The 21,243-nt window shown below is 37.9% G+C and overlaps 1 protein-coding gene and 1 non-coding gene across 2 annotated transcripts; one reads left to right on the top strand and one right to left on the bottom strand.

The window, feature by feature from the left end:
- Nucleotides 1-6,603: 6,603 nt before the first annotated feature.
- LOC104422007 (thyroid adenoma-associated protein homolog) lies at nt 6,604-15,221 on the bottom strand. Its single transcript, XM_010034209.3, is given in 5 exon segments — nt 6,604-7,483; nt 7,486-9,752; nt 10,439-11,035; nt 11,555-11,814; nt 11,902-15,221. Coding segments are annotated over 5 exon segments (6,588 nt in total). The 5' UTR covers nt 15,196-15,221; the 3' UTR covers nt 6,604-7,313.
- A 107-nt stretch (nt 15,222-15,328) lies between these two features.
- TRNAL-CAG lies at nt 15,329-15,409 on the top strand. The gene has a single exon. It is a non-coding gene; the product is annotated as a tRNA-Leu (tRNA).
- The last annotated feature ends 5,834 nt before the right edge of the window (nt 15,410-21,243 follow it).

Genomic DNA, 21,243 nt, shown 5'->3' with positions numbered 1-21,243 from the left:
ACTATGTGTTGGCTGATGTGATTGGGGTCGAGAGAGGGAGATATCAACCTATCAATATCTCTATTGCTCGTGCTACGTTGAAACTTGTTAAGGATAGAAGGACAGAGGGAAAGATTTCCTACTCGAGGATGAGTGCGTTCAACATTCTGCTTCACAAGATTGTGATCAATTGCCTTGACCAAAATCTACTTCAAAGACTGATGTTTCAAACTCAGAGGCAAAGCTGATGTATGCCATCAATGCTAGGAAAAAGTTCTCTCTTCCTCACACTATTATATTCCACATGTATAGAGCAATGGTGAACGACAAAGGTCAACTTCCTTATCCAGTTCTTGTGACAAAGTTATTCAGATATTTGAATGTTCAGCCTCCCCAGATTCTCTGTGTTCGAACTTGTGATCAAATGGTAGGACGGAAAATGGTGTCTAAAATGCGTCGAAGGAACTCAACAAGGTGTTGGAGAAATTCAAGGAGAAAACCCTGTCAAAACTCATCAAATCTCTTCGACAGCAAAAAGAAAAGGGAAGGAGTCCATGGTTGCTCCATCCAAGAAAAGAAGAGCTCTCATTGTTGAAGATGGAGAAGATGAGGAAGACATCACCATTCGCAATGGCATTGAAGAACCCGAGTCGTTGTTTCCGTAATCAACGGAATGACAAGAGAAAGACACAGACAATGTAGAACTAGAGAAAGAGAAGATTTGGAAGCGTAAGAGAAAGAAATAGAGGAGAGAGAACTGAAGAAAGAGATGCGAGAAGGAAAGAATTGAAGAAGAAGAAGAAGAAGAGGTAAGAGGAGATCAAGAGGAAGGAGAGCATGAGGAACACTCTTCTCCACCCGAAGGCATGGAAACAGGGGGAGATCGTGAGAAAAGAGGACTGTCCTCATATCATGCTACCGGTGAAGGAGTCGCCGCTCTCAGCCCAGATCCAGAGGACATCTATGCCTCTCAATTTCCTGAGGAGGGACATGATGTTTCATCGCCCAATCTGCGTGACTATGTTGATTTGCCATCGTCTGCCTTTACTCCATCCGATCGTGCAGAAGCTAGTACGCAGACTAATAATTCAGCAGATTTTCGCAGAATTCTTGATGTTATCTTAGAAATGTGGGGTCAGATATATGCTCTGGGATGCGAAGTATAGAATTTGCAGAATGCAAGTCAAGCTTCTTGATTTCTTTGAATGATCGAGATCCAAGCCCTTGCTCTTGATTCAAGCAAATGCTAAGGGTGAAGAGGTGGCTCAACCTGAAGGAAGAGTTGACAAAGCTGGAAGGCATTGTCCAGTCAATGGGAGATTTCCAGCTTGTTCGTGTTCCCAAGCATTCTTGATTCCATCTCAACCTTGAACTTTTTGAACCGTGAGTTGAACTTTGAACCTTGAACTTTTTTGAACTAGAACTTGAACTTTTGATTTGTTTTGATGTTTGACTTGACTTTTGTGTCTGGTTGTGGACTGGATTTGGGATTTTGGATTGACTGCTTATATTAAGTACAATTGATATCTTATGGATGGCTTTACTCATATGCAAGACTAACCTATTTTCTGTGGTTGCAGATTCTAGTGTTATCAATAAGCCATTTATCTTTATGTGATATCCATATTTGCTTGAGTAATGTTTTGAGGGTCAAAGTTATCCAAATCTATAGCAAAGTTTTGTCACCATCAAAAATGGGGAGATTGTTGGAGAAATCTTCCTGGAGTATTTTGAAGCTGACAAAACGTTTTCATCAGTCTAGTCGAAGATTTGCAGACTCTACTATTTAAAGTCTCGAAGACCTCCGAACCGGACTCAAGACTCAAAGTCTATTCTCATTGACAGTTTCTAATCCGTCGAAGAAGGGCTATCCAGGACTGGATGTTTCGTTAAGGATTTGACTTTATCGACTGGAGAAGATCTCTTGGCTGGATATGACATAACGAAATTCTTTATTGATTCAAAGATTAAGGATCCGATGATTGGCGAAGTATACTTGGAAGGTTCTACTTATGGAAACCGAGATCCTGATTGTATGGGCGAGCATGATTGATGGGCTATCGACATGTTCCTTAAATAGCTCGAATGATCTTCCTAATTGATTTTGTCCAACGGGAAGATTGGAAGAATTCCTTTGGTAAGTGCCAACGGGTATGATGGCATAAAGGAGTATATAAGGAAGACGTTCCAGTTGTTCGAGAGTGTGCGCGATAGAAGAATTCCAAAGTCTAAAGCTCTTTGTTCTTAGTCAATTCATTTTCTGAGCGAAATCTTGTACGCAAAAGAGAGTACATATTCTTGAGAAACCTTGAGGAAGTATGGTAGAGTATCTACACTGTGGAATCAAGGGAGAACATTGCTGTAACATCTCTTTTGTTCATAGTGAAATCCAGCTGGTGGGCTGTCAGTGCGGAAGAGTGGATGTAGGCTTGGAATAAACCGAACCACTATAATTTATGTGTTCATTTTCTCTTCCCTACTCTCTGCTTTACTTTGATCATAATTCGCTTTGTTAACAAAAAGATAACTTCATTTCTATTGTCTGCTTAGTATTGCTCTCTTATCTCGAGAAAATATTTTTACACCTATTCACCCCCCCTCTAGGTGCTTATACTAGCTATCTCAAAAGGGTGCTCTTTTGTATTTTGAATTATTCTATGCATTATTAAAGCGCCAAGGTGACCAAGGCGATCATGCCACAGTCCAAACTGATCGGGATTTACCAATCTCCAAGATGTGGTGGCATAGGTTTCAACAGCCTTAATCATGACACAATACAAACTCATAGAAGAAGTTTCTAGCTTCTCATGGATGGTCTTCAAGCCCATCTTATAAGAGGAAATGCCAATATATTCCTTAACTTGCTTATAAATAGTCTCAGCATGGTACCTATTACGACGCACATCTTTGAAACTTAGCAGATTCCTTTTTAATCTAATGCTTAAAAACGCATCCTCAATATGCAGGATGGTGCCATTTGGCAAAACAATTGTGGGATTCCCAAAACCATCAATAATCGGAACAGGACCTAATATTGTATGGATTTGTGCCTTAAGAAATGTCATACTCGATAAAAGTGTCTATTATGAAATATAGTATGTGTTGTTGCACTATCAAGCAAACAAACATCTTCATTTTTCTAGGTATTTTTCATTTGCATTTATACTAACAACTTCAGGTGTCAAGGATCATAAAATTTGCATATTACTTATACAGTCAAATAAAATTTCAAATATAAATATTATATAAGGTTCATAAGCATTTCATAACCATATTAAAGAACAATAAAAAGTAATACACTTAAAGCTAAACAACTAAAAAAGAAATTATTAAAATCATAGAATTCAAAGTTCAAATTATCATCCACCAATCACCTTCTCAAAGTAATCAAAGATTCTCAAAGAAATCAAAACATCCAAGGATGCATTTGTTACTTCAAGAGTAAGAGGAGTCCCACTAATGGAGATATTGTTGGCCTCAACAGTGGTTATGGCAGTAGGATTGATTTTAATGGCATGAAATTCACCACGCTTGCTCGTGTTTTTTAAAGATGCCTGGTATAGGTCAACAAAAAGCTTTGTCATACGACAAGTACATGACTAGTGCCTAGTTATGCCACTACGATGATAAATATTTTCATTAATCACCTTCTTTGGCTTTCTATTTTTTTTTTCATAATTCAGGCCAAAGTTAGATTTCCTATAGCAATTAAATTCCTTGCCATCTCTTCTAAGATTATGTTCTTGCATGTGCTTGCTTATAGCCCTTAAAATGGCAAATATATTTCTCAAAGTTAGCATGTACTTTAGGCAATACTTTTGAGCCAATAAGTCTAAGATCATGATTTTTTAGCAGCAATTCATTAGTTTGCTCAGCAATGAGAAGCACAGAAATTAATTCAGAGTATGTGTCAAATTGATGTTGTTGGTATTGTTGTTGCAATACAATATTCGAAGCATGGAATGTGAAGAAAGTTTTCTCTAACAATTCCGCATCAGCGAGTTTGCTACAACATAACTCAAACCAAGAAACAATATCAAATAAAGCGGAGTTATAGTCAGACACTGATTTAAAATCTTGCAATATGAGATTTTGCCAGTTGTATTATGCTAGAGGGGGATAACAGTCTTGGTATGATCATGCCTATCCTTCAACCTCCTCCACAAGATTTGAGAGTCTCGAATAGATAAATATTGAGTCTGTAGGCTCTCATGCAAATGACGGCGAATAAAAATCAAAGCATTTACTTTATATTTTGCATTGGAGGTTCCATCCTCTGTAATTGCATTAGCGAGACATTGCCCTTTGAGAATCATTTTCATGTTAAAGCACCAAGATAGATAATTATTTCCTCTCACTTCTAGGATGTGGAATTTGGGCTTTTCAATATTTGCCATAATCCTTACAAAAATAAATCCTTAAATTAATTAAAAGTATTTCCAAATATCCACTGACACTTCAAGAGTAGAATGATACTTTTAAATTTGGAATTTGGCTTCGAGCCAAGAAAAATAAAAATGAAGAATTGATAGGAGAAGATAAAGTATAAGTTGATTAATAAAAAGAACAACTACTTTGTAAAAATTACTTACTCAATCAGTAGATTTTCGTGTTGATAATGTGTTGTAAAATATTGCGTTGCAAATATGTAATAAAGAGAATGAAGAGATTGAGAAAAGAAAGTAGGTAAACACCAAAGATAGTAGAGAAAGTCAGAGGAGAAGATTTTATTTCTAGTGATTGTTATCTCTATAACAAAAAACTAAGCTCCTATTTATAAGAAAACAATTATGTACTTATCATTAATATTAATATATCGAATAATACATGTATTTGATAGGGAGATGAACATATTGTATAAGGAGATATACTTAAAATATATGATACAAATGTATCATAATAAGTACATTAGATAAGATAAATATAATAACTATTCATTCATGTATTTCATAACACATCATTCGCCTCAAAGCGTGCATCATTTCTTTTTTTGGGGGCAAGATTTGCCAATAAACAGGCTTCCAATTTCTCATTTCAAGCCGGGTAAGTTTCATCAAATTGTTCTCTTTTGAGATTTCTCTCTCTTAAATAGAAAGTCTCTTTTATTGAAGTTTGCTTGGTTTGTGAGACTTGTTTGACAAATATTGAAACTCTCCTGATCAAGATATGTCTCAATCCCTTTTTTAAAAATAGCAAATTTGCATGCGTAGTTCATAAATATGTTGAAATAGTTTTCAAATAGCATTTTTATGCTGCTGAAAAGAATTCATAGGTCGTTATTCTATTGAAATTACGTGTATCTATAGAGAATAAGTTAACCCTAGGTTCTTGTACCGAAGGAAATGAGCAGAATGGAGGAAAGGGGTTTGGTCCCCTGAAGGTTGTCTGTCCGTGAGCCGTGGCCCCATTCACATGGATATTTTACCATGTACGTTGAAAAAAAAAAAAAAAAAAAAATCAAGCCATGATTCAAATGTAGTGAATCTGTATGTCTCACATATTGTAAGCTTTGCACGCTAATTGATTTTGATTGGGCTTGAATATAAATACCAATTGCAATAGAATAATAAGTTGAATGATTTGCGATATATTTTTCACATAATATATGGATGAATAAATACTCAAATTAATGCTACTTTGAAATTTGCATGCACGCTGAATGAGACCACATGTTATGATTGGACAATGCACGCCAATGCGACAAGAACGCACGCACATTGTCCACGAAGGGGAAGTCAGAGCATGTTGTGGAGAGGGCATTATTGCAATTCTTGAAGGATGAATCCTATAATGTCGTCCTTAAAAGCCAGGTGTGGTATACAATGACGTCATAAGATGGAGTAACATTAGCAAAACTGCCTGTGACTTCCATTTCGGATCGACAAGTCAGGAAGAAGTTTTCGTAGTTCTCGAAGCCCGTAAAGTTCTCAGATGGTTATGCTTCGAACGTGTCTAGGCGTATCAAGCGAGAGAGAGATTGAAATCACGCGCTTTGCAACACATCCTAACGGTATCTTTCGTGCATATTCGACTCGGGAACATTTTTCCTGTTACTTGTGTGGGAAGATGGAAAAAAATCCCAAAAGAACTCTAAACTTTATTAATACCAATTTAATGTTAAACATTTTAATTTGACCAATTTAATCAAATATTTTCACATATTCCCACCTGAATCCATTTAAATAATTTTGATCAAAAATTGTTAATGTAAATTTTGACCATCCTACATGACATAACCAAAGTCATAGCATGACCAACCCTCCACAAAATTTGCGAATAAATTATTATTGATTAAAGAATATTTAAAATTTATTAAACATATTGTCTTGAACTCATAATCATTAGGTACTTAAAAATGTCAACTAAATCTCGAAAGAAAATTGCTCGTCTATCATTATTTGATTCATTCATATTTTGAGCTTATACTAATCAATACTAGTTAAATTACCAAATGAGGAAACATTTTGAAGTTTGAATCTATTTTTACTCTTCTTATAGTAAGGCACTTGTTAACATGGCGCATTTATTTTCTATCAATACCATCAATTGAAAAAAAAAAATCGCAGCTCTTTGATCATTTTGTTGCCAGACAACTAAATAAATATTCAAACAAAAAAAAAACCAAAAATAAAGAAATCTTTTGGCTTCACACCCAAAGCTTCTTAAGCATCGCATTTTGGATTTCTAATACATCATACCTAAGAGAAGAAAAATAAAATAGAAGGGGAGACATAATGTCCTACTTCTACTAAAAAGGAAACTTACTGGAATTTTCACAAGAATCAAATCCTAAAAAAGAGACTGCTAAATTATCTATAAGAAGAATTCTAATCCCTTATGACTCTTATTTGATCTTCACCAAAGCTTGGTCAAAACATCAACATTTGAACAAGTATCATCTTGCAGAGTTTTGTTGGCCGCATCACGCTTGCTCCCAAGACAAACCAGGGAAGAACTCTGTTTTTGACATTTTTTAAGATTCCGAACCACAAAAACTATGCACAAAACATGGGACGATAGAAAGAATAAATATGTTGAAGATCCCCTGATTTCACCAATATATAGCCTCACAAAGCAATCCTCTGTGGTATTTGCCAATACTGCTTCCACCTGAAAGGTGCCATCTCAGGCAGTGTTGTGACCCTATTCATTGACAATGGGAGAAGAGATATAACTAGCAAAAAGGATTGAGATCCTTGATATAGCCCAGTACAATACGCCTGCCCAAAGAAGATATCGCTACAGAAACGTATGTAAACATAATGGGGCAAACCATTTTGCACCAACTCATTCCAGTCTGGCGCTCTAAATTGCCTGCTACTGCTTTCCAGTTATCACTTGAGAAGAAAGTAAGGATCAAAAAAATCCCACAGCAAATCATCAGTCCTATACTTAAGAATAGAGATATCAGCAGAGAGGTTGAACTTTCTCTCATGTAATTCAACCACTGAACAGAACAGGTTGAGAATCAAAGGGTTCCTAAGGAACAAAGAGAGAGCTTTGCAAGTTTAATCACATCTGATACAAACTCCAGATCACTAGTAATACCATCCTCACTTAAAAGGCACTTAGAGAGGGCATAAAAGCCAAGAAGATTAGCATACAGCGGTAAAAAGGTGTCCTTGTGGTTAGCAACCCCACCAATCCAGAAAACATCATCCTTTGTCATGTGATCCTCGCCAAATGTTATCAACTGAGTGAAGAATCTCGTTCTCCAGGCATATAGATTCTTCTTGATACTGTCTGCTTCAGTGAAGTTGACTGCCCAGAAACTAGAGATGAACAGTTTCTCCATATGTAAGCAGCAGATTTGACAAATCAGCAGTTTTTCTTCGTGGTGGTTGTCAATTTCTTTGTCAAAAACACGTCTGACTAGGTCCCCTCCTGACTTTTCACATTTTTCTGTGTCATGCACCCACTGGGCAAGATAATTAAAATATTCGATCCAGTGACCAAAAATAGATGAGAGATGCTCAAAGCTTGATTTGAGTACTTTTTCCACTTGGGTAGGAACACTGGAAGCACTAGATCTTCCCAACAGTTGTCTTGGCATAAAACATTTTTGGACATTCAAAGCCAGCTTCTGCCTGATCCCATCATCTTCATCCTCCAACAGTCTTACACAAGTAAACCACATCTTGAGTACTTGATGAGCATACATAATGGCAATTTCTTTTGTATCAGAAAAGGAAGGTCTACCTTCTGCTGGCATTTTGTTGCGGAACAAAGGACCAATAACCTCAGCTTGTTCCAGCATACCAGATGCTATGATGGATTCAGCTGCTGCGTTGCGCAGGTTTACAGGTTCAGTTGAGGCACTGTGCAGTTCAATTAGCTTGTTGAACATAGAGATGCATCCGTATAGTTGGTTCTGTCTCTCCAATTGAACCAAGCACTCATTTATGGTCTTCTCTGTGCTATCAAAAATAGAGTTTGCAAGTAGACCTGCCAACCGCTTTATACATACAGCCATGCAGCATATAATGGTCCCCTGCGTTTTAGCATGTCTTACAATGTTGTACAAGGAAAGTAATCTGCCCCAGATTTGCAACGTGAAATCACCATCCATCACACCCATGAACTTAGTACCTATATTCATTTGACAACCGACTTGGTTATATTGCTGCAAATTCCAAGTGAAGAAAATTCGTAGTATGTAATGTGTGCACTTGTGGTTCTTCTCCAATGACAGAAGCTTCATCATTGTATCCTGGAGGTTAACATTTGTCCACTGTTGAACAGCTGCTATCTCACTGCTTGAGAAATAATGGCCATGACAGCCAGATTCTGTAATTCCCAGGAACTTCAGCAGCCATTTCAATGTTGCAAGCCGGACTTCATATAATGAATCTGACAGGCAGCAGACTAGCTTTTCCAGGAGCTGGCAAGAAGCATCAGGTGTTTCACGTGCCAATAAATTGATGTCAGAAAGGCAATTTTTCTGGGACAAATGATTATTTTCTCCAGTCTTCTCATTTGATACTTGGAAGAAACAGCTGAAATATGAAGTAGCTGACTGTTCACGCAATTCAGAAACAGCTGGATCATAGTAAGGAAGCACACAAGAACCGTCCAAAACTAGGGATTCTGCTGTCAGCTCCAAAAGTAGATTGCGGATGTTACAAAACGTTTCACCTGATCGGCATCCCCTGGCAATACTGAGCATGTGATCCAGAACCCTTAAGAAAGTAGTGTTGACAGGAGGACAAGGGCACCATCTAGGGCTTCCAATCCATGAACATTTGGCCAGAAGTTGGATTAGATCACTAAGAATTTGGTCCTTCTTCGAGAAATCAACAAGGTTTCTACAATTTGTATCCAGAAGACTGCACAACTGCAGTAACATTCCATGTATTAAATTGAACGGAGTGTGCTGTGCTTCATTGGTGGAGCTGAACTTATGGGGAATAGCAATTCCAGAGCAATGGTTCTCTAAACAAGACAAGTCAGTGGCTATGTTCACAATGATACCAGGCAACTTCTCATTAGATACCAAGCCTGTTAAAGCTCTCGATGCAAGAACACGAATCCTCATATTTCGCTGGGTTGAGCACCTTCTAATAAACGGCATAAACAGGAAAGGATCCAGGTCATCCCCAGTCTCACTTGCTATGGCTGATGGCTTGAGCCTGGAAAGAAGGATCAGTACTGGACACAAGCTTGGGTGCACAACTTTGGCTAAGCTAGATTCTGAATGTCTGGTGGATCCATCGTCAAGCAATTCTGTTGCAATTTTAAGTTCCTCCAATAAAAAGAAATGCAAAGAGGGATACCTAAAGCATGAAGACTTATTATTAGTAACTACTCAATAACTAATAAAATCAGCAAGCATGCATAATTAATAGGAAGTTGCAACGACATAGCACGTTAACATGATGGATTCCATAGTAATGTTAATAAAAAAGCCTATGAAGAAAACCTTCTACAAGGAAAAAAAGACCTGCCAATATCAATAAAGCTATATAAGTGGAAAATCAAAGGCAAATTGGATTGAAGTAGCTAGTGAACAAAAAAAGGTTCAAATTAAAGAAACTGGAAAGTACATACATGTCAGTTAAAGCATGTGTTAGGAATTGAATATTGTTGCCAACAATCAGCATCACTTTTCTGGAGTGCATTAAGGAACAAAATGTGCAACTACTCAATGTCATAGTTACGTACAGAACCTGCAATCTGTTCAACTGTACACCATTCTTACCATCCAAGCAAAATTCGTTTGCTTTTGGCCAAAGGCTCAAACTGACCAGAATTTATATTTAGATTTTGTGACCTGAACCAAGCCAGCCTAAACACGAAGTATTTTAATTAGTCAAACCGCCAATTTAGTTGGTTCACAGAATTTTCCTTACCTTATATATTTCACAATAGAGCAAAGCAATATATGAGCAACAATCATCTTAAAGTAACAGAAAACAAAAAAACAAGAGAGAGCATATTGTCCTTTTATAATATACCATACCTGTGAAAAAATTCTAGCCCTGTTAAGGAACGTCGGGCAGATTCTCGTTTGTGTACATTTAAGAATCCAATCATCCTTCGCACCAGAGCAGTATATGCTAGACAAGCACTATTTCGAACCTCCCAATAGGGCGAGGAGAAAGCGCGGATGGAAACAATTAACGCTTCAGCAGAAAAACCAGATGTATCAGTAGCAAGGTTGGTGTCATTGAAAGCAGTCCTAAGAACGTTGAAAGCATGAACAGTTGGGATAACGCCCTCATCTCGAATTTTCGATGTCCTTTCATTAGCATTTGAATCAACGGGTAATGCTGACTCAGCGCTATGGTCTATTTTTTCTGGCCGATGGATACAGAGGTCACCAATGGCAACATTGGATGCATAAAGATCCTGCAGTGACTGGTTAGCTACATCAATTAGCCATCGCAGGGCACATGGGAGAAGCTTCTTTGGTGCTCCTTCTGGCTCTGAGAGGAACAGAGCAATAAATGCAGCAGGAATGCCTGCACTTCTCCTCAGCAAATCATCAACTACTTGTCCTTTCGCCACAGTCCTTTCCATAAGCAGTTCCATCCAAGATTCAGTTAACTTGCAGAGTCTGACAAAACAAGCAGCATTTAGACTTCAGCTATTGAAATATGCATTGGACTTCTCATATAAAAATGATTGCACTGGTGCAGTAAAGGACAAAGAAAAAAGCTACAGTCTCTTCACAAAATTTTTAAATAAAAAATAACCAAAGATAAGCAGCTCTTAGACTTCAGTGTTTGGAATATGCATCGGACTTCTCCTATGGGAAAGATTAAACTGGTGCAGTAAAGGACACAGAAAAGAGCTACAGTCTCTTGCTGAAGGAATTCAGCAGTTGAGGTAGTTAACCAAAGACAAGCAGTGCTTACACTTCAACTTTTCAAACATGCATCAGACTTCTACGGAAATGATTAAACTTGTGCAGTAAAAGGACACAGAAAAAAAGCTACAGTCTCTTCTTACAACTTTTAAATAAAAAGTTAACAAAAGACACCATCATTCATATTTTGAATGCATTTCAAAGTTTTGTTTATAAAGGCTTTAATAAAATAACTCTTTAGTTGAAAGAATGTATAAAGATATGTACTCTGGATTATTGGAACAAAGCAAACGATTGCAAAGAGCCGTAAATCCAGCCCTTGTCTTGTCGATTGCACCATTATGCTTCATTCTCAAGAGGACTTCCAAAAAGTGATTGCCCATGGCTTCAAGTTGCTTCAAGTCAAGTACCACCTCAGGTATTTTCACGGCCGAATTATCAGCAGCATCAGTAGGCTCTAGAGAGTCTGAATATGTACTTGTTGGTAAAGGAATTTTCCTGATGATGGTACCTAGCAGAAGACTCACCTGAAAAAGAGGGGACCATATGGTTGTCTAGGGATATCCTTACCTAAATTAAGTAAGAAGGGACAATCAGAGAAAGCAGAAGATTACCTCTTTCATCGCCAACCAGCAACCAACCATTACTACCTGCTCCAATCCTACTTTTGAGCATCTATCCAACTCTGATGAAGGTGCTGGATCATTCACTTCCACTGGAAAATCTAGGACAAAATTATCATCATCAACCATCTCATCCATGTCTTCCGGCAGATACCAAGCATCAGCAGAAACCACCCAAAGTGCCAGAGAAGTAATTTCCAAAACAAGGTCCAAGAGCTTGTTCAATGCACGTCTCATCTCTGACATACTAGACACAACAGCATCAGAATTCCAATCCAATTCCTCAAAAGTGTACCGGAGAGAAAGCAGTACGCCATGCACGAAGCTATTCTTGCAAGCTTCAGAAAGATCCCTCTTGCCTTCCTCGACAACCACATCCAACCAATCGATGAGAGACCATACATAATCCATCACAGGATGCATCGACTCACTTGATTGAGAATGCGAGTCACACATGACATTTACAGATGCTGTCACTATCCATCTATGTTCTAATACATACTTTCTGAATATAAGTCGCAGCGTCAAAGCTCCAGCATCACTCTCCCTCACACGTGGACTGCAAACTAATTTTTTAGCCCATTCAATTATATTCACCACCATCTGATCACTTGAAAGCCCAGGAAGGGGGGTGGGGAAATGTACCAATATGCGAAAGGAATTCTCCCTCAGCCGGTCCCAACTATCAATAATTGATCCAAGTAAAAGGAATGTCGAATCTGGCGATGTAATTCCTCTACTGTAAGGATGAAGACTTTCAGGAGAAAATAAATGGTTTTCTTGAGAAGGAGCAACAGCCCAAACATCCATCATTATCACTATGAGCTCCATTGCCATTATCTTTCTCTTGTATGGGGCAGATGGATAGCAGGAGAAGAACAGAAAAGCACTAAACCATCTCATAAAGAAAAAAAGATTATTGGCTCTGCTGAATGAAGTGTCCTCACTCCTAATGGAAAGACAGATTTCTGTGCCTTTATGATGAAGTCGAGGTTGCCATGCCTGCTGCTTCAACTGCCTCTCCAGAGCTGTTCGAACCCGAGAAAAGAACTTTCTGAACAGACTGCACCATTTCATCTGAAAAGCTGTTGAGGAACACCTCATGTTCATTGGAATAGCTTCTTTCATCAAAACCAGTTCCAAATTCGAAGGAAGGCTAGCCGTCTTCGGGTTTAAGAAAAGGAACTCTGCAGCATCAACACGCAGTGAATCATCAACATGGGTCAATGCCTGCACAAGCCATTCAACAAGGATTTTCATCTTTATTCCCTTAATGCACACAAGAGCATGGCCGCTGACATATTCTGCCTCAAGCCCATCCACTGTTCGATCAAGCAAGGTTTTTTCAAGCCAATCAATGTCTCCTTCAATCCAAGCAAGCAGACGAGATACTTTGAGCAAGGATACTGCAACTGCAACTTTTTGCTCAATTGACAAATCCGCTTGTGTGCTATTGAGCCCCATATGCAAGAAGTCATTGTCCTCTCCAGTTGGTGTAACCGAAATAAATGCAAGCATGGGAAAGATACTATCTATGTCAACTTCTAATAAAACAGGCAAAGCGTAAGTGTTTAAATTTGACCGGAGCTTTGAGGCACCAGATGCAAGACCATACAAAAATGGGTGCAGGCAATGCTCTCTATATAGTACATACCCCCTCTCAATACCATCAGTCTTCCAACAATCATCCCGCAGATTCTCAAGAAAACACTTCAAAAATGATGTTACAGCACAGCACACATCATCATCAATATATGCCTGTACCGTTTCAGATAACAGACCTGGACGCATGCCTAACAGAGCTCTAGCTCCCAACCTCTTGGTCAGGGAAGCTAAAGGAACATACCTTCCCTTGCAGCGTGGCCCTAAACACAGAAGATCTGAAGCAATCTTCCTCAAGAATAATTTTATTCTGTCACTATTATCTCCCCAGTGAAGGGTGGACCGGATGTCTAAGAAAAGATCAAAAATCAGGTGAACTTGTTTGACAGTTTGACTAAGTGGATCCTCCAAGTTTTTCCATATAAGTCTCAGTATCCTGGTCCCCATTTCCTCCTTCAGTGGATCATAATCCTCCGAAAAGATGACAAGCTTAGCAAGCAACGACGTCTTTATCTGCTGCAAACAAATTTGCATAACTGTCAATGCATGAAAGTTGAAGTGGCTGTCGGTGGGATTCTCGCAAAAGTTACAGAGCTCAGGCAAAATTCCATCATAAAGTATAGTCTTAACAGCTTTATTGGCATCCTTAAAACCTTCAGATCCATTGCACTTATCACTTGCTACAACAAAATGCATGTTAAGTACATTCCTGGAAACCGCAGTAAGGATTCCTCTGATCAAACAAAGTCTACTGAGAGCAGAAAAGCTACAAATATCATGATACAAATTCCCTCTATACTGTATCTTCAGAATAACCTCACTAATATCACTTTCACAAATAGTACTGGAACAACAAGGACTTCCATGAAAAATACCTTCTACGATAAACAACCCAAGTTCTTCAGCACTAAGACACACTTGCAAAGCCGCACAGAAGCTGACTCCAGCAGCCACAAAACAATCCCGTGAAAAAGAGGACAGCTTCAGTATACTCAAGACGACATGAACAATCATCTCCATAACACCTTTATCATTTAAATCATTAAACTTAGATGGAAACTTTTGAAGCAAATAATACAAGCAGGACAAGGCCTCTTGGCTTTGCTCCATCACCACGGGCGAAGGCCGCGCCCACCCATTAGTCTCCGAAACCACACTGCTCAACCCGTAAACTATATCACGAGCCACCACAGCCGCACAATCCTCCACAACACCCATCAAATATCCCAACTTAGGCATACCCATAATCGACAACGCAGCTCGCGACACGCAGAACCGCTTCCCTTTGCCCTGAGAACCTCCATACTCCTCACAGAGAGCTCGAAAGCACCTGCAAATCAAGCCCTGGTGATTGCGCGCCTTGGCTAAAGCGGAGACGAGAGTCCGGTGCAAGGGCGTGGAGTTCTCGAAGAACATGATCTCCAGGTAGAGACGCGCCGCTTTGGAGAGAGATTGCTCGTCGAGGGCCGACGAAAGGATGTCGCCGAAAGAAGAAGCGACCCTCTTGACATGGTTGACCTGGGAATAGGTCGAGTTGAGGGAGGTTAGTTCTTGGAGTTCGGCGTAGAATCCGGGATGGCTCGAGCATGGGTCGGCCAAGGAGTCGACGAAAGGCTGCGGGAAGACGACGGCGCTGTAAGTGTAGCGATGGCGGTGCTGCAGAGCGCGCCATTTCGCGGACATGGCTGGGGATGGCGGACGTGAAGAGGAACAAAAGGTTCTCTGCGAGGGTTTAAGAATTGCCACTGATTTGTGGGTTCTCTGCAGGAATATATTTCTTCAATAAATAATATTTAAAGAACGCAAAGGCCAACGAGTCAAGATGGCCGAGTTGGTCTAAGGCGCCAGTTTCAGGTACTGGTCCGAAAGGGCATGGGTTCGAATCCCATTCTTGACAAAAAAAAAAAAGCCATTACATTTTGCTGTTTCACGTTTTCCTCCTTTTCGTGCTATCAGCTATGCATCGTTTGTGGTTGCACTTGTGCCGGTTTAAAATATTTTCAATGATGATATCACCACATAGCCTCCTGAGTTTTAATACTGTCGCTAGTTGCCCTTCAACATTTCAATCTTTTACCTATAAGCCAATGTTACTTTGTTCCACATTTTCCTCTCTTTTTTGGCCCGTCTTTTTTTTCTTTTGGAAGATTCTTTCTTGGACGAATTTTTTTAGCTCCTCTCTTGGATGCTTGTTCTTTGATAGTTTTGTTCGTACCGCTTCAAACTATTTTCAATGGGCAAATTACAAATAGCCCCACAAGTTTTAGGATTGTTGCAAATTGCCCCTCAACATTTCGGCTTTTGTAATTTGCCCCTTGAATTTTAGAAATTGGTAGCAGCGTGTCCCCCAGCATTGAGTCTAGCTATATTTTACTTGAAACTCAAACAACGTGACTAAATATTGAAGAATATAGTCATATAAGTATATACACATAAAAAGGTAGAGTAATAATTTAGAATTGTTAGAAATATATCGCTTGTGAGAGCATGTAACTAAAATTTCAATAAAAACTCAACTTAAGTCAAGGCCGAATGCACATCTACCGGTATAAGCCAGAGTTATTAAGTTTCACCTTTTCCTCTTTTTTTGGCCCATCTTTCGTGCTATGTATCGTCTGTAGTCAGATAATTTTGTTTGTCCCACTTCAAACCAATTTCAACTGGGAAATTATACACAGGCCCACAAGTTTTAGGATTGTCGCAAATTACTCCTCGACATTTCGACTTCTGCAATTTGTCCCCTGGATTTTAGAAAAATGTTGCAAAGTGTCCCTTATCATTGACTCTAGCTACATTCCGCTTGAAGCTCTAATAACGTGTCTAATTATTAAAGGATTCATTGTATAAGTATATACACATAAACAAAATTCTAATAATTCAAAAATATATTGCCTGTGAGAGCATGTAACTAAAATTTTGATAAGAACTTAACCAGAGTCAAGGCCATAAGCCAATGCTATTCAGTTTCTCATTTTCCTCACTATGTTTAGGCCCTCTTTCCTGCCAAGTAATGGTTGTAGTTGGGTAAAATTGTTTGTGCCGCTTCAAACTATTTTCAATGGGGAAAATTATACATAGCCCCCAAGTTTTAGGATTGTTGCAATTTGCCCCATGAATTTAGAAATTAGATGCAATGTGCCCCTAGCGTTGCCTCTAGATAAATTATGCTTGAGCTTTAACAACATGACTGAATATTGTAGACATAAAAAGCGATGATTCAGGGCTTGCTCCTCATCATTGAGGTCACAAGTTCAAATCTCCAAGTGCTAGCGTCTTAAGTGGGAGGTCATGGTAGTGGGGTCTTATGTTTGTCTCCCTCGAGATATAGGGGCCCGGCCCTTTGGTGCTATCCGAACACAGGAGATCCGTGGTGGAGTCCTCAATTACTATAAAAAAAATAAATAAATAAAAAAAAAGAGTGTATAAGTATATATACACATAAAAAAGTGTTATGATAATTGAGAAATATATTACATGCAAGAGCATGTAACTAAAATGAGGGTAAGAACTTAATTGAAGTCGAGGCCAAATGCACATCTATCTGAATTAGCTAATGTCATTCAGTTTCACCTTTTCCTCTCTTTTTTGGCCCCTTTTTCGTGCTATGTATTATTTGAAGCAAGATGGTCTTGTTGTGTTGTTTCAAATTATTTTCAATGGGTAAATTACACATAATCCCATAATTTTTAGGATAGTTGTAAAATGCCCCTCAACATTTTGATTTTTGCAATTTGCCTCCTGAATTTTAGAAATTAGAGTGTCCCCTAGCATTGGCTCTAACTATATTCTACTTGAAGCTCTAACAACGTGACTGATAATTGAAGACAAATTTATGATTATATACACATAAAAAGTTTTAATAATAATTCAAAAATATATTGCATGTGAAATAATGTAATTAAAATTCCGGTACAAACTTAATTGCAGTCAAGGTCGAATGCGTGTCTATATAAGCCAATGTTATTTGGTTTCACATTTTTCTCTGTTCTTTTTTTTTTTTTTTTTTGGCTCCTCTTTCATGCTAAGTATTGTTTGTAATGGTACAGAATTTTTGTGCCGCTTCAGACTATTTTATGTGGGGAAATTACACATAGCCCCCAAATTTAGGATTGTTGCAAATTGCCCTTCAGAATTTCGATTATTGCATTTTGCCTTTGAATTTTAGAAATTGGTTGCATTGTGTCCCCCAACGTTGACTATAACTATATTCTGCTTACAGCTCTAACATGCGTGATTAAATATTGAAAGTGGACTTGTCGTTTAAGTATATACACTTAAAAAAAAGGTTATAATAATAATTAATAAATATATTGCATGCAAGAGCATATGAGAATTCTAACAAGAACTTAACCGAAGTCAAGATCGAATGCACATCTAACATTGACTTTAGCTATATTCTGCTTGAAGCCCTAACATGCGTGATTGAATATTGAATACGGACTCCTCTTGTAAGTATATATACACATAAAAAAGTAGAATAACAATTTTTAAATATATTGTAGTATGTAACTAAAATTCCGACAAGAATGTAACCGAAGTCAAGGCCAAATGCACATCTATCTATATAAGCCAATTTTATTTAGTTTCACCTTTTCCTCTTCCTTTTTTTTTTTTTGCCAATCTTTCGTGCTATGTACTGTTTGTAGTTGGATAGTCTTGTTTGTCCCCCTTCAAAGTATTTTCAACGAGGAAATTACACATAACCCTACAAGCTTTGGGATTATTGCAAATTGCCCCTCGACATTTTGATTTTTGCAATTTGCCCCATGAATTTTAAAAATTGGTTGCAAAGTGACCCCCAACATTGACTCTAACTATATTTTGCTTGAAACTCTAACGTGACTAATTATCGAAGACAAACTCATCGTACAAGTATATACACATAAAAAAATAGAATAATAACATTTAACTAAAATTCTAGTAAGAACTTAACTGGAGTTGAGGCCGAATGCACATCTATGAAATTCTACTAAGAACTTAACTGGACGTTTGTCCTATCAATTGCATGCTCAAAGTTTGATATTGCTTCTGTGATGTCGCTACAATTCAGTGCTTTGGAGGACCAGATTACTTCATATTTAGAACGTCTATAATGCTTGATTAGTTGTGCCCAAGATGCATCAAAAAGCATGACAAGCAATTCCAGTTCACACTGGTTTCCAAATTCTAGCTCAGTTTAGCAAAACTGTTAAATATAGCAAATGATGGCCTATTCAAGCATACAATATGTCCAAATGCACATCTATATATAGTTCTTAAACAATTTCTTTAAATAGTCCTCATATTTATTATTGTACATATGGATTATATATATGTGTGTGTGTGTGTGTGTGTGTGTGTGTGTGTTTGTGTGTGTGACCAGTTCACTTTCCATGACTATTCACGTGTAATCGCATGGTCAAATATGTAACAAAAATTTGACTAGAGTCAATGCTGGGGGCATATTACCACAAATTTCAAATAATCAGGGGTAGATTGTAAAAATTGAAATGTCGAAAGCAAATTCTCACTATCCCAAAAACATGGAGGCAAATTTTAATTATCCTTATTATCAATGTAAGGTCTTTTTTCCACTCCATAGTCTTTTTTTTTGCAAGATTTAGCGATGAGCTACTTGTATGATCCATAATCGATTTAACAGCATTAGTTTAGTGAATTACCATTTTCAAAGTTCTGTCTCTTATTAAAATTAAACTTGAAAATAGATGAAAAGAAAGTATCTTCAAATTTATTCTTAAATGTGTTCAACCAACAAAAACGATAAACATAGAGGTGGCAAGCATATTTGATTTTGGGATCACTTATCGAACTTGAGACAACTTCTAAGACTGGGTGTGGTTTTTGTCATTTTTAATATATACACAAAATAAAACCGGGCGTGAACTAAAAACTAGAATATAAAAGATCGATCTAAGGTCCTTTAGAGTCCGTTTGGTAAACACTTATATTCGGACAACAATTTCTTTTTAGAAATAGTTTTTTTTTTTCTATTTCTATTCTCATGAACAATTTCTGAGTAAAATAAGGCGTTTGGTAATTACAAAAAAATTTCTATCTTGGAATAAAAAAAAGAATAGGAATGTGTTTGGTACGATCCACCAATTTTTGTATTTTTTTGTTTTTTCTTCTAGCTCATGAACGGCCAAACACCAACCTGTTGTCGCCCGACCGCCGCTTTTTGCTTGTTGCCCTTGCCCACCGCCGCCCGATGGTTGGCGGTGGCGGTCGATGGTCAGGCAACGGTGGTAGGCGGTTGAAGGACAGCGGTGGTCGGCGCCAGCAGTTGGCAGTTGATAGTTGGAGGATGGTGGTGGTCGACGGCAGTCACCGGCGACGGCGACGCCAATTGACGGTCGACGGTCGGCGGCGGCGCGTTAGTCGAGGGCCAACGGTCAACGTTGGCCTCGGGTGGTGAAGGTGGCCTATGGTGGCCACGACAAGAGAGAAGAATAAAATAAAAAGAAAAAAGAAAAATGGCTTATTTTTAGAAATTATTCTCAAGAACAAAAAGTTACTTTTTTTGTTTTTTGTTGTTTTTTGTTTTTATTTCAAATCTATTCCGTGACTACTTTTTCATTCCAAGAAACATAAAAGAAGTTGGTGTTACTAAACGGATTTTGTTCTTTGACCGGCCGAAAAAAGAAAAATTTTTTTTTTAAAAGAACAAAAAAATAATAAATTTAAAAAGAACAAAAAAACAAAGGAATATAAATGTTCCCAAACAGGCTCTTAGTTGATAATTGGCAGTTTGGAATTACCAAAGGTTTGGGGGAAAAAGAATAAATTTTTGGTACTTAACTTTTATCTTGAGTACCTTTGGTCATATGATCCTTCTTAAATAAACAGATACTTGGTTAATAAAAAATATTTCAGGAAATTGAAAAATTGTCCACATGGCAACCTTAGAAGTTGTCTTGTAGAAGAAATTGGAGACCGGATGACAGAGGAACTTACTTGCACTTTCTCACAAAGTTTTGCAAATATTCCAGATTAAAATGATCATGACTCAATTGCATTCTATACATGAAATTTTTGACTTCCTGATCTATTTTTTCGATTAAAAATTAAAGGATTAAGACTCCAATTCCTTTATAGCAGGTATTATACTGCAAACAAAATGCTTTCCCTCGAGGATTGTGGATGCAAATTTTCCAAAATGAAAATTGAATTCTAAAGACATATATAGACACAATATGCAATATTTGGAATACTTCATTCGTTATAGCAAAGATCACACATAACATGAGGATAGTTAGTGTGTTTTACAAAGTTTTCTTAAGTATTATTGGGACATTCATTAACAAAATCATAGTATAAATTGCAGTCAAAATGCATTAATCGCTCACCCTTAGTAATCCATTTTCATTAGGTAAAAGTCCCCGTTCAAACATCAAGTTCTTAAACTATCTAATTAAGTCCATGAGCTTGCATAACATTCCTAATCAAGTCCTTTTAGTTCTAGATGTGGGGAGTTGGATCTGCACGTTCGTCAATGCAAGAAAGGTGGAAAAAGATTTTTTTGGCACGGGGGACCATCAGCTAATCTGCAGAAGTAGAAATTGCAAAGATGAAATGACAACCCAACCTTTGATGATGAGATTTCTCAACGTAAACGCTACAATTGAACTTTCGAAATCAGATTCTTGTTTGCTCCGTCAAACACATCAACTTCAACTTAGCCGATTTGGAGTCTGACCGACTTACAAAAATTATGCTAATTCATGAGTTTAC

Source organism: Eucalyptus grandis, chromosome 10 (assembly GCF_016545825.1).
Source record: "Eucalyptus grandis isolate ANBG69807.140 chromosome 10, ASM1654582v1, whole genome shotgun sequence".
Lineage (NCBI taxonomy): Eukaryota > Viridiplantae > Streptophyta > Magnoliopsida > Myrtales > Myrtaceae > Eucalyptus > Eucalyptus grandis.
This window is presented reverse-complemented; position numbering and strand designations above follow the sequence as displayed.